The 13402-nt window shown below is 38.7% G+C and overlaps 1 protein-coding gene across 2 annotated transcripts in view; it reads right to left on the reverse strand.

The window, feature by feature from the left end:
- Window positions 1-556: 556 nt before the first annotated feature.
- nr3c2 (nuclear receptor subfamily 3, group C, member 2) overlaps window positions 557-13402 on the reverse strand; it is a 91050-nt gene continuing 78204 nt past the window's right edge. For both annotated transcript variants that reach the window (XM_059342323.1, XM_059342315.1), the window contains 2 exons: window positions 7531-7688; window positions 557-6384 (listed from right to left, as the gene is read on the reverse strand). In XM_059342323.1, the coding sequence (XP_059198306.1) occupies window positions 6229-6384; window positions 7531-7688 (314 nt within the window). In that variant the 3' untranslated portion in view covers window positions 557-6228. The remainder of the gene's footprint in view (window positions 6385-7530; window positions 7689-13402) is intronic.

The raw sequence follows: 13402 nt of genomic DNA on the forward strand, positions 1-13402 counted from the left end.
AGCCGTGAAATCAGCCTGATCCAATAGATTCTGTTTATCTGGCACGACTACAAGTGAAAGCAATTGGAAATCTGGGGGAGATTTGGAGAAGGCTGTGGATTCGGAGAGAGAGAAAAAAAAATGAGCAAAAAAGTAATACTGTCTGCTCTACAGTCTGGCAAAGCAGGCGTGTTTTCAGATCAGCCTTTAACAAGGTTAATGGTGATTTTTCTCCACAGGCACCGTTTTACTGTAAAAGCCTCATCCTCGCATGCTTTATCTCTGTCATTTTTACTCTCTTCTCTTTCCGTTTCTCTTTGTTCTCTTCATCTCCTCTCCCTGTGACTGCTGTACCTGCTGCTGCTCCACATCATTTCTGTTTTTCCATGCTAACTCTGTGTTTTTTGGCTCATTATCCTCCCCAGCCACCAAATGCAGCTGTTTCGAATTCTGTTTCCCAGATCAAACAGCCCATTTTTTAGGGCACGTTTCCGTAGCTTCTGCCTTGCGGTACAGTTTTCATCACACACGCCGTACAGACCATACGTACATACAAACAGACAACAGACAAATCACATCAAATGATCAATTTAACAGTTTTATTAGAATCTTGCAATAGTTTTGCAAACACAAGTATGGCAATATCTGCATCAAGATATACAGTAGTAACTGGTTTTATTGGTTTATGGTGAAAGGATGTCTACTGTATGTTTGCTGGATAGTTGCTGAGAAATATTGTACAAAGCATCTGAGTAAAAAGTCATTTTTGGAATTGGAAAAAAAACAAACATTTGTATATATTTATATATTAATAAGAAATGCACTGCCATGGCTGTGGAGATATGGCTTAGTCTCTCTACACCCGATTCATCACTGTGAACAGAAAATGGTAATGACGCGACTCCACATACAGTGACGAGATAGTGTACTGTGTAACAGCAGTTGAACACATTCTGAGTAATTCATGCCTGAAAGGAGTTCATTTAGAAGGAGACAGCTTTGAAGATTTGTCCCTCGATAAGAGAAAAGTTTTTTTTTATTTTGCAGTGGGTGTGTGATTAATGACCAATAAATAAACGGTTCATTAATTTAGTTCCTTTACATGAACAGTTTGGCAATATGGGAAACACAATTGTTTGCTCTCTTGCAGAGGGTTAGATTAGAATATTGATAGCACTCTGTAAAGTAAATATGAAGCTACAGCCAGGAAACAGTTAGCTTAGCTTAGCATGATGACTGGAAACGGGGGGAAACAGTTGGCCTGGCGGTATATTGTTTGTTTAATTTGTATAAAAATGACAAATTGGGGATTACTAGGGGGTTATGTGCTGGACTATTTCCTGGCCAAGTGCAATGACTTCCTTGCAGTCTGGCACATAACACCCCATACATTTTCAACTACACATTAAGTTGAGTTTAACAGGTACGATTCAAAAGGGAGACAGCACACTAATGAGCTGTTTCCTCATCAGTGATCGGTGGCACATGGGTTTCACCACTTTCACACTTTTCACCCCTTTAGGAGACTAGCTGCAGGTCCTGAATCTACTTTCATAGGAATGAACAGGCCCCACCTCCAACGATGTATCCCGTTGTCTTACTTCAATGCATTTTATACCAATTGGTGCAGCTTGTAACGTGTCATCTTTTGTTAAAGAGCATCTTCACAGAGTAGGGCTCGCTGTTTCCCCCAATTTCTAGTCTTTATGCTAAACTAAGCTAGCTCCTGGCTGTAGCTTCATATTTACCATACAGACATTAGAGAGTCAAACTCAACTCATCTAACTCTCTGCAAGAAAGCAAATAAGTATATTTTCCAAAACTATTCCTTAAAAAAAAAAAGTAATAGCCAACAGTCAGAGCCTGTTTTTCTGGAGTGCAGAAGGGTCATGAGGGGCTTGAGAACATTATTGATTGATTACATTTCCATTCTTTGGGACGAATTTGTTTATATTATGATTTAAACTTATTTTGGCAGTTAGTGCAATATATCCAGTTCATAACTGGTGAAAAACTTAAAAAAAAAAAAAAAAAACAGTTCAATTTGAATCAACTAAACTTCAGGTTTACAGACTCTACATCCATCTTTTTATTTCCTATTGTGTGTGCATTAAGTTTTCTATTTTAAAACTGAAAAGTCAAGAACTTTCTTTCACGTATCCCAGTTTCAATAGTTTGTGATTTCTTGATTTTATTGTGGTGCTCATCAACAATACCGCCACGGGTTAGGAAATCATTTCAACAGCAACAACTCAAGGATCCATCACTTGATACATCTTGTTACAAAATAAGAAATACTTTTTGATTATTATTTTTTTTTGTTTGAGCCACTTGAACAATGATGCAAAAAGTAAAAAAAAAAAAAAAAAGATGCAAAATCAAATAACTTTACTTAATAAGAAGATAATAAATGTACTCTCTCTAACATTCAGGTAGTAAGTTCCATAAGTCTCTCACAATGTATGATACATTCATTTCTCTTTTTGGCCCTTTCTGGCGCCAACCCTTACTGTAAGTTCTTCTCTGTGATCCAACACACAGAACATGGCGAGTGGGAAACACATATTTTTTTTTCCAATATTCCAACAAGATGGTTAAAGTAGAAATGTTTTATACTATACTCAACATAAGGACTTGCTGTATTATTTACAATATATACTGTAAAATTGTAAATCAGGTGAGATAAAAAGGCACAAGTTTCCCTTTTTTAAATACAATGTAAACATCTCATCAAAAAGCATGCATTAACATTTCATTTTACAAAAAGGATATCATTTTTAGACAAAGTACTTAAATATTGTTTTCCAGCAAAATATAATTCTCTCAAAAATACTTTCCCATTCATCCTATGAACCTTTAGACAGTTTTTTTTTAATCTTTAAAAAGGACAAAAAAAGGGGGCAAAATAAAGAAACAGTGAGAGATTAGCTTCAGGGTCCTTCACAACTTGAACACAATAATGCACAATTAAAGACAGATTGTAAAATGAGGCCTTTCTGACAAAGGACTGTACGAAAATTATTATTGCGCTCGGGAGGAGGAACTGAATTTTTTTTATCAAACAACTAAACCATACACAGCATTATTATAATTTTTGGTAACACTTCTTACACTTATCTTCTTATATTACTGTATAATGAAAATTATGACCACTCATAAATATTAATAACGCTTTGTAACAATAATCGTAACACATGATGAAGCATTTTATAAGGACTTATAATGTCAAATATCATAATACTTCAAAATTCAAAAGTCACTATTTTTGCAAGGATTATGCTAAATTATATTTCTCATTGTTGTGTACATTTTTATAATGCATTATAATCGCTGTTATAATGCATTATATGTATGTTTATAATGACAGGGACCTGCAAGTACAATGTCTCTGTGTGACCAGTAATCATAAAGTATTATAATACTTTAGATTAAATTACAAAATGCTTTATAATGTGCTAGGATTATTGTTATACAGTATTCTAAGTATTAAAATATGCTTATAATGTTAATTGTGCAGCACTTTAAGCACATTTAAATGCATCATAATTATGTTTATAAGGAATTTTAAACATGGACTTCATATAAAAAGTGTTACCAATATTTTCTTTGGACCCTCCCTCAGTAAATCCAGCATATATAATAATGGCAAACAAAATAAAATAGTGAAAATATAGCCAGTCTCTTTTTTTGTATGAACACTTAAAATTATCATGAGAACTTAAAGACTCGAGCATCAGAATGAATGAAAGACATATACATCTGGGATGAGGAGAAGCTGAAACACCCTCCTCTCTGCTCTCCCAGCAAATATAGACTACCCTCCAGTGAGCCAAAATTAAAAATACACACAGACCTCCCCCCTTTTTCTGCACCCCCTGAATAATTTTCATACAGTCCCTAATGACAGTTGCGATCATGCCACCACCAATCTTCACACAATTACCACCACGGCACAGAAAGAGACCTCAGAGTGTAGCACAAGCACCATCGTGACGAGCGCCGTGGCCACAAATACATTATACCGGCACCCGGCTGTGCTAATGATGTCATGTTGTCTAACTTTAGGCTGGGTGACCATGCAGAAAGTCTTTTCCTGCATCATCACAGTTGCTTATCAAAACAGACAATTCCTGCTAGCTGCACTAATGCCTCATTTCACATTGTATCTCCTCTGTGCAAATCTAAATGTGGAAATAGGATATGGCTAATCCTATAACATAAATGCATAATACCCACACTGAAAGAGCAGATCAACTATGCACATGCTTGCCAGAAGAAGAAAAAAAAAACACACACACACACACACACACACACACACACACAAACTTAAGCCATTCTCGCTCCATACACAAATGTAAATACACACTCACAGGGCACAAAAAAAACAATCACACGCCCCCACTGTTCTTCTTCCCCAGCGGCTCTATCGCTTTTCAGTAGCATCATAGTAGTGTTCCACAACCACCCAGAAATCAGTGGGGTGTGAGACAAGTTAATGGTATAGATGACTGTGCCTGCCATACCTAAAATAGTAGTACTTGGCCCAAAGATAAGGAAATAAACCAAATCGGGAAAAGGTGATCATACCAACAGTTCTTCATCAAGCATTCATCAACATGTACCTCAAAACATCTTCTGTACAACCGCTGAATAGAATGTGTTTAAGAAGTTGTTAATACCTGTACACGTATGCCTGGTTTTTGATACATTAGCCGTTTGCTGTAAGCACTGCAGAGTAATGCTCCATTTTGGATTATATCAACTTTACAGAGTATGTGTGTTTTTAAAACTGCACGTCCATATAGTGTACTGTCTGTATGGACTGTCTTTCTATGCGTTACTGTACATGTTATGCTTTGCCTGGCTTTGTAGAAATGAAGCACCTTAATGTAAAATGACTGGCTTGTCAAAAACTAAAACCTTTGCAACACACTTTTATAAAATGCTTTTTATTATTTCTGGGAAGAGTAGATAAGTGTCCGTTCACAAAGGGCTGGTTTCGCTTCATTGTGAGTAAAAACAGACATTTGGACAGCTGCTCTGGAGATAACACAAAACACAATTACTATGGATGCACCTCAGTCAAATCCATTACCAGCGGACTCTACTGAAATCGTTTCCGTAAATGCATGATGTTTACCATCCTGCAGCACTCCTGGCCATTTCTGCACAAAGGTAAAATTGTCCATCAATATTGTCTTAATTCTACGCCACAATGCCTAAAATAGTGACTTTATGACATGGGAGCTTCACGTGCGAGCTTTCTTTACACAAGAGAGACATTTTTTATTTCAAAACAGCTTTAGCTTTGGACTTTTGCATATTAGTTTTGATTGTTTTTACTACATATTTTAATTAAAAAACTCAGTATGTGGATGTTAATGATGGCTGTTATGACACCGATTGAGATTGGACGTTAGATTTTAATGTAATTATTCAGCTTATGATGACGCTTGTATAGCCCTTGGATTATATTCAAATAGACCTTTCGCGTTACAGTCTAGAATGTCTGCCTCCTCGTAATGTCCTTTGCCCTGTAGTCTTGCAGTATGCTGCTACACTGCAAAGCGAAATCTAAGTATTGGCATACTTTTTTTTATATTTATTTTTTTAATAGTGCTATTCTTTGTGAAAGACTGCATAAGCCACATTTAATATTTGCAAAAACTCTCTCTAGATTTGTAAGGGAATCTGATTTTAGTGCATGTGGAGTGCATCTGTGCATTTGTGTGAAGGCATGTGGACAGCATGTGTATCAATTTCCCTCTACATGTGCGTGTGTGTGTGTGTGTGTGTGTTTCTGTGTCTGTGTCTGTGTGTGCAGTGAATGTATCTAGCGCATCCTAAGAAATGTATGGCTTTATCTCCATAGAAAATACTGTTATCGTCTTTGGGGCGGGGGGGACACGGGGTGGGGTACTTCTGGATGCTTTGTCACATTTGTCTCAAGTCCTTCTCGGCGTGTCGCTCTCGACTCCACAAACTATTCACAGCTCTGACTGCTCGTGGTCACTGCAGGGTCAAATCAGTTCTCCCCTTTCTTTTTTTTCTTTTTTTACTTCCGTCACCACGTCACTTGACTTTTCCATCCAAGACGAGGACGCTGGCATACTGGGCGACCTGGTGCGGGGGGCCAACTGGACTGGCCATTTTCTCGCACATTTTCTCTTCTTCTTCTTCTTCTTCTTCTGCTTCTTCTTCCTCTCTTCCAGTTCGTAATGCCGCTTCTCTCCCAGACTGTTAAGTGAGTCACTTCTTGTGGAAGTAGATTGTGTGAGTGAGGCCTGACTCCACCTTTGGTATCTGGTCACTGATGATCTCCACCAACATGTCGGGGAACTCCACCTTCAGGGCCTGGGACTCACGAAAGGTGTAGAAACAGAAGTCCAACAGGTTCCCCACCAGCTGGACAACACAGACAGACATCGTGATGAGAAACATGCTACAGATGTAGTTTTTTATTGCTTCTTTCTGGCTGACAAAAGGGATTTTTCTTACTTATGTAGGACAATATTAATTATATGAAAACCCCTGCAATAAATGTGAGAATTTAAGCAGACTAATATACATTTCTACCTTCTCTACCGCTTTTTAAGTGCAACAATGCAATCATTCTCAACCAGTAAGAATACCTTATTTATTTTACCCCCCAAAGTGCAATAATCTGTTAATCTGTGTGTAATCCCTAAGCAATAACAGAAAACTATGATACACTGCTGGCTTTACTTGCAGAACCATATTATTTTGTTATATTTATGGTATTTTATATTTTAAAATCTTGTGTGTGTTTTTATCCTTGGAGCTTCAGACTGAACCATTGTATTTGTACAGTGACAATAAAAGGATAATTTATATCAGCAGGGTTTGTTGAATGTTACACTAAAAAAAGCTGTATGACCCCTGCATAAGTGTTTACTTTTTGTTAGGGAACTGACCCCCTTACAAGTCTTTTCAGCTCACCACTTGGGGGCACCACTGATTTTTTTCTAGACAACCCTCCTTTAAAGAAGGGTCATCCGTTCAGCACTAACCCCATTCACTCAGTCATTTGGGTCATTGAATTCTGGCCATTTATCTCTGTGACCTCTCGCTTGCTGACTCTCACTTCTTGGCTACACTGTCGTTATGTCACATACCGGTTGACCCATGCATAAAAATAAAAAAAGGACAGTGATTTATCACATTTGCTACGGTGACCACTCTGTACTCTGCTCCAATAGACTGCTAGCCGGCATTGATCCCCTTCTGTTCCATTCACCGATACAGGCTGGTCACCACCTCTTCCAAAATAACCTCCCCCTCAGGGACAGACTGGGTTGCAGTAATCCTTATTCCAAGCCATGGCACCATTGAACCGCTAAGTAAATGCATTATCCTAATTCACTATGCTGCCATTTTACTCAAAACATGTCCAGTGATATTAGAGGCCCAAAGTGCCACTGGACACCTCGCTCTGTGTGAAGGCATGGCACAGCGAGAGGCTGCCAGGGGAAGCCTGTGCTGTACTCTGAGCCATTGGCATGGAGAGGCAGACAGGGCAAGGGTACTTACATCATGCATGGCGTCCAGTAGCTTGGTGAGCTGGAAGAAGCGCTGCCAGGTTTGGCCGGAGTTGTTGGTAGCTTTTCCCACTGAACGCCGGAGCTCCTTGATGTAATTAACCCTCATCTCCTCGAACGCCGCCTGGTTCTTCAGACCCTCTTTGGGAACTGGGAAACAAAGCAAATCCTTCTGTGATCTACTGGATTTAATGAGTGGGCAACAATACAAATTAATATGTTATGACCCAAGACTGGCAACAACAAAAGAAAAACAAAAAGATATAAGTCAGATAAAATGTGCTGGTCATTTGACACTACTGATGTAAAAGGCTCCCATACATGATCATAAAGCATTGAGTACAGAGTCTAATTTCATTCCAGCTCAAAAATTCTCGATATTGGTAATCAGTGACATTTCCCCTCTGTATCGTCTTAAAAATCCCATTTGAAATCTCTGACTTTGACATCCAAAAAGCATTTCCTTTATTAGCAAACAGAAGTTTTTTAATCACATGAATACGTTTTAATAACAAATTAACTTGCCTAATCTGTCTTTAAATGGAAGAAAAAGCATTTAAATGCTGATTATATAAAGTGACTTTGCCAAATAAATACTGTCATTAAAACCTCACTGGTGGTTTACCTTTCTCATGTCTCTCTGACTTGATTTCTACCATGCAGAAATTAATGAAAACCAGTAGCCGCCTGCAGTGTAGCACATAAGTCCTAAATGTATGGTACACTTTAGAAAATGCACGTTAAACACCATTTGCAGTTAATGGGCTGAGCCATGCACAACCAGCAGTATGTTCTTTAATGTAGAATGTGTAAGTGTGTAAAGGGTAATTAGAGGTGCTCAGTGAATTACACTCCCACTCCCACACAGGAGCCTTTTTTGGGACATTTTTCCTGTGTTGACAATCTAAGCCTATTTAGCGACTCATTACAACCACTTTCACCATTTCAAGAGGTAATTAGTTTCCACGTGTAGCTACTGATTCATGAAAGACAACTGATACACTGGAAGGCATTGATTAAAAGTTATCTCTGCGACAGTGACAGCAAAAAGGAGAACAACATTGTGTTTAAGAGCTTAATCATTTTGTCAGGCAAACCTCATTCATCAGACAATGTTCAATGGCCAGAGCTGTTAAACGACTCCAACCTCCATTCACATCATAATGATTTTGATGTTGACATCAGTGCACTTAAAATAAAAAGGGAGAGTAATGGGAAAGATTGAGACGGATGTGAAGAATGAGATACAGTAACTGAACCGTGAGGATGCATCGAAATGTCTACAATCTCTTTCTCTTTCACTCGTTCTCCCTCCCCTGTGCACAAAGGAGAACAAAGTCACAGATATGGAAGTCTGCCAAAGCTCTAAAATGACATTCAGCTGCTGGCTACCAGATTAAGAAACACCTCGCCTCTCAAAGAGCGCACCTCGAATCAGTCTGAGGGAACGCCTCCAGTTGTCCTTCAGCCAACACTAAGATATGACGATATACAGTATATCATGCGAGTTTTTCAATACCAATAATAGTTCATACCAATGCAGCTTTGCCTTGATACCTGTTAGGCCGTTTTATGCAATGCTGCAAACCTGTGGGAATACTGTATGGTGCTAGGATTTTTGCATCAATTTGCTAAAGTGCTGTACCTTGATTTGGAAGGCATAGAGTGCTGCATATTAATATATAAATTCTGTGCACTATTTGCACTGCCCTTATAATAATAATAATAATAATAATACATTTTATTCATGGAGCGCTTTAAATGGTACTCAAAGACACTTTACAGTTAATACACAGTGAAAATGCAGTTACAAATAAAAACAAACGATTAAAATCAACAACATTGGTCATACATTAAAAGCAGTTCTGAAGTTTTGACATGTTTTTTGAAGGTTGGTGGATCTGAACAATCTCCGATGTTTTTAGGGAGAGAGTTCCAGAGGAGATGGCGACTACTGAGAAAACTCTGTCTGCCTAATGGCACCTACATCCTATTGGACTTAAACATAACCCCATGGCACCTATTTGTGTTGTTTTCTGACTAGATATTTGTTTGTGTTGTATGAACTCTCAGACGTATGCCATACAATTGTAACATTGTAACACTGCTGCAGGAATGAGTCCTAAAACCTGGAAATTAGGGTTCCTTCTTCTCAATTAATGTTTTCATGTTTGTTTCTTTGTTCAGATGCCTGAAAAAAAGTCTGTTTAACGCAAGCTTAAGAGATTTTCAAGTTTTGTTCAATGACATAAAATTTGTCAGTAAAAACCCCACTTATACATTTTGAAGCTTTTTCGTGCTTTACAAACCAGAGGCTGTCGGGGGACATTAAACATCATCATCAGCTCAGTGGTGGTGATACTGAAGTCATGCGAAGTCTGTGGTGGAGTTATTTTTTAGACTGATAGCTAATAATAGATAAAACGCTAATAATTAGCTTTTTACTTCCGGTGATTGCATTAATGCTTCAAAACCATAAGTGTGGTTCATTTGTGAAGATTATCTTGCTGAAAGAATTGTGTAAGTATCATAAACTTTTGTTTTCTATAGGACCTATTTCCTCCAGTTGAAAAAAATCCAATTGGGCGATACTAACTTATGAGTAAATAAGTTACCCCTGCAGCACTCTATTTAATTGGCTGCATTAGCCAAAAAACAGATAATTACACAAGGGTTGTTACTATTGAGAAATTGAGAAAATATCTAACTTTTTGGTCACCAGTTTTCAGACTCACAGCCTGGCTAAACATGTCAAGAAGAGGTATTAGTGTCTCGTAAAGTTTTATTCTGTTTTTGGAAACCTTGCAAAAATATCTTTCACAGCAGAATGTGAAATTCTGAGCCCTTAATGGTTTCAAATGACCTCGCTTTAACAACCTAAAGCATGTGCCTCCTTAAGTACATCCGAGTAAGCAACACGAGCAGAAAGCAGAAAGACCGACAGGACCTGTTTGAGTTCTGCACAATGAATAGCCATAAGCAAAAGTCTGCTTCTTGTCAGTTATTATTGCATCTTTTTCAGAACAGATCATTGCAGGTCAATAAATCTGAGAACATTTGTTTGTCCGGCTTCATCACATCCTCTCTTTTCTGTCTCTTTCAATGCAAATCCACTCTGCAGCACAATCACCTGCAAGCATGACATACATGAAATCTGAAGTAAGCAGATATGAACACAGATTGGACTCTGCAGAGGTGCAGGGGCTGGGATCTCTCTGCTTTATTTCATGGCTGACATGATGAGAATGTGCTAAAACCCACAGCTGCATTTGGACCTTTTGTTTTCCTCCCACTGACCCACATATGACCTGATTAGAAACTGACCTGGCATTTAGGGGCGTTAACATGACCGACCCCCAAAATAGGCCATTTATAGTGCCGTAATTGGTGTCAAAAGGATGTTTGCTGCAGGTAAAGAGCCTTTTCATCTAGGCCATATTACGTGCACCTGCATTAATATGTGTACCAAAAGCCCTGGAAAGAATTTTTTTTTCACGTAACATAAAGAGGTAAACATAACTCATGCAGCTAGGAGATGCCATTACCACGTGTGTCATTCAAGGACATGCAGCTTCCTGCTCTGGGTTGCTGGTACATACCAAACTGACAGGGTGGCTCTCACTTTAGATTTAATACCTGATACTTTTCATTAGGGAATTCTACAACTAGCCCTGAGCATGACTAAAGTAACAACTTAGTGAAGCTTTAGGGTGTAGTCTCACAGGAAATTTTAATCTAAACATCACCCGAGAAGAGTAATGACCGGTTCGAGTGAAAATGATTACAGTATTTAAAAAATGATCAGGCATTTATGTAATTTACTGTGAAATGTGTCGCACGAAAAAGCATACGTCACCTACACTGTAAAAAAAAAATCTGTTTAATTTACGGTAAAATACCGGCAGCTGTGGTTGCCAGAACTTCACCGTAAAAAATACAGTGAGCGTATGTAAATGTAAATGCAAAAAAACTGTAATTTATACTGAATAATCCCATTACTTTCAGGATAATTGTGTCATCATGGTATTTCTCCATTCATTTTACATGAAAATTGTTTATTTTTACAGCACAACTGTGTGTTTTCTACAGTTTATGACAGTAGAATTTAAAGTTTTATGCTATTCTTTGATTTACAGTAATTAAAAGTATCTACTACGGTGATGTACAATGTTCAATTTTACGACCTATTTCTGATGCAATTTGACAGTGTTTTACTGTCATTTCTACAAACATTTTTTACAGTGTAGGTTAACACGCCGTGCACCGGCTGGAATGAGGCTGTTTGGTAAGAATGAACAGGATAATCTAGGAATACTATCTGCCTCCGTGTAGAGGTGAGGAGTGTAACTGGCTCGAGCAGGCCACTGCCCCTGTACCAAATCCAAACAGGGTCATGAGACACCGCAGGCTCAATGAAACCTTAGCCAAGGTCAGAGAGGAATAACAGCTCTTCTCTCTTTTCTCTTTATCCCTCATTCCCTCTCTCTCTCTTCCACCCGTTCAGTCTCCCTCTCTCTTTCTATGTAACACAACATTTTTCAAACCAGCCTAAAGGCGCACACACACTCAGTGACTCCGTAGTACTTGCTCAGCTGACAAGTTCTGACAACTCCTCTGTAAACATTTCTGCCGCTACTCCTTCCACGAGGCCCTGGCGTTACCCCTGAATGACTGTAATGAAGAGAGCTTTTTCACAGCGCCTCAGAAAATTCAGAAAAGGACTGCTTTTAAAAAAAAATATTCACAAGTGCTTTCGCTGCAATGTTTGCCAAACCTCCATACAGGTACAGGAATTTCTCTGCTGCACATTAAAAAGAAGCGCTGCATGATTCTTTTTCCTCTCTTTCCTTCATATTTTATTGCTATATTTTGACTAAATCCAATAACCCGGGAAGATTGAAGCACCTTAAATTCCCTGTTTCAATTCTGTATCCCGGCTTCTTTTATCTGCACCCGCTCCTTCAAAAATTCCAGCCCTGGGTTTGAAGGAAGTAAAGAAAAATAGCAGGTCTTGGAGCGTTGCCTGGTGCTTGACTGGCCTTTATTAAGTACAGCAGGGCTCTCTGGAAAACCTCCAGAGGACCGGCGAGGAGAGGAGAGGGAGGCCACAGCAACAGAAGGACCAGCTCTGCCAACCCCCCTACCCCCTTTGTATTCTCTTTCTTTCTCCCCATAGCTATGCACCTGTCTCTTTCTCACCAACACAAGCTCTCACTGTCAACATTTGTCTGATTTCACTCTTTAAATCTCCCTTTTCCCTCTTGGTTTCTCTTCCTCTCTGTATTCGCTCTCTTCCTCGTCTCTCCCAACATCCAATAGCTGAAGTCCAGCTGGAGCTCCCCTGCTTCCAGATGACTCAACAACACCGAGTTTAGATCAGGGAAATGCGTTCGCTCCTCTTCTTCCATATGTCACTGTACTATGCAGCCAAACCAACCTTATACCACTACTCAGGGATATAGTGTATGTTTTGTTTAATTTATTTAACCTTTATATGTTGTATATTGTATGCATATTTTTCTTTTTATCTGTATTGTCATTTATCTGTCTAGATTGTTTCGGTGTGAGTTGCAGCCTATATATTGGCCGTAGAGAGGGCTGTCTTTGCTTAAATATAATGTGACGAGTTGGCACTTTGCTTGTGGCGCTCAAAGAGTCAAAAAACTCAACAGCAATGTCCGGAAATCATAACCCGTTTGCTCATACACAGATGATCCACAAACCTGGTTGTGACTGTTTTTTTTTAGGAACCGCACGAGAAAAAAGAAAGTTCTGAAAAAATGTCATATAATGATGATTTGACAAAATGAGTCATTTGTGATGAGTGCACTATGATACAATCAACTGACAGGATGTTTTTTTTC

Source organism: Centropristis striata, chromosome 1 (genome assembly GCF_030273125.1).
Source record: "Centropristis striata isolate RG_2023a ecotype Rhode Island chromosome 1, C.striata_1.0, whole genome shotgun sequence".
Lineage (NCBI taxonomy): Eukaryota > Metazoa > Chordata > Actinopteri > Perciformes > Serranidae > Centropristis > Centropristis striata.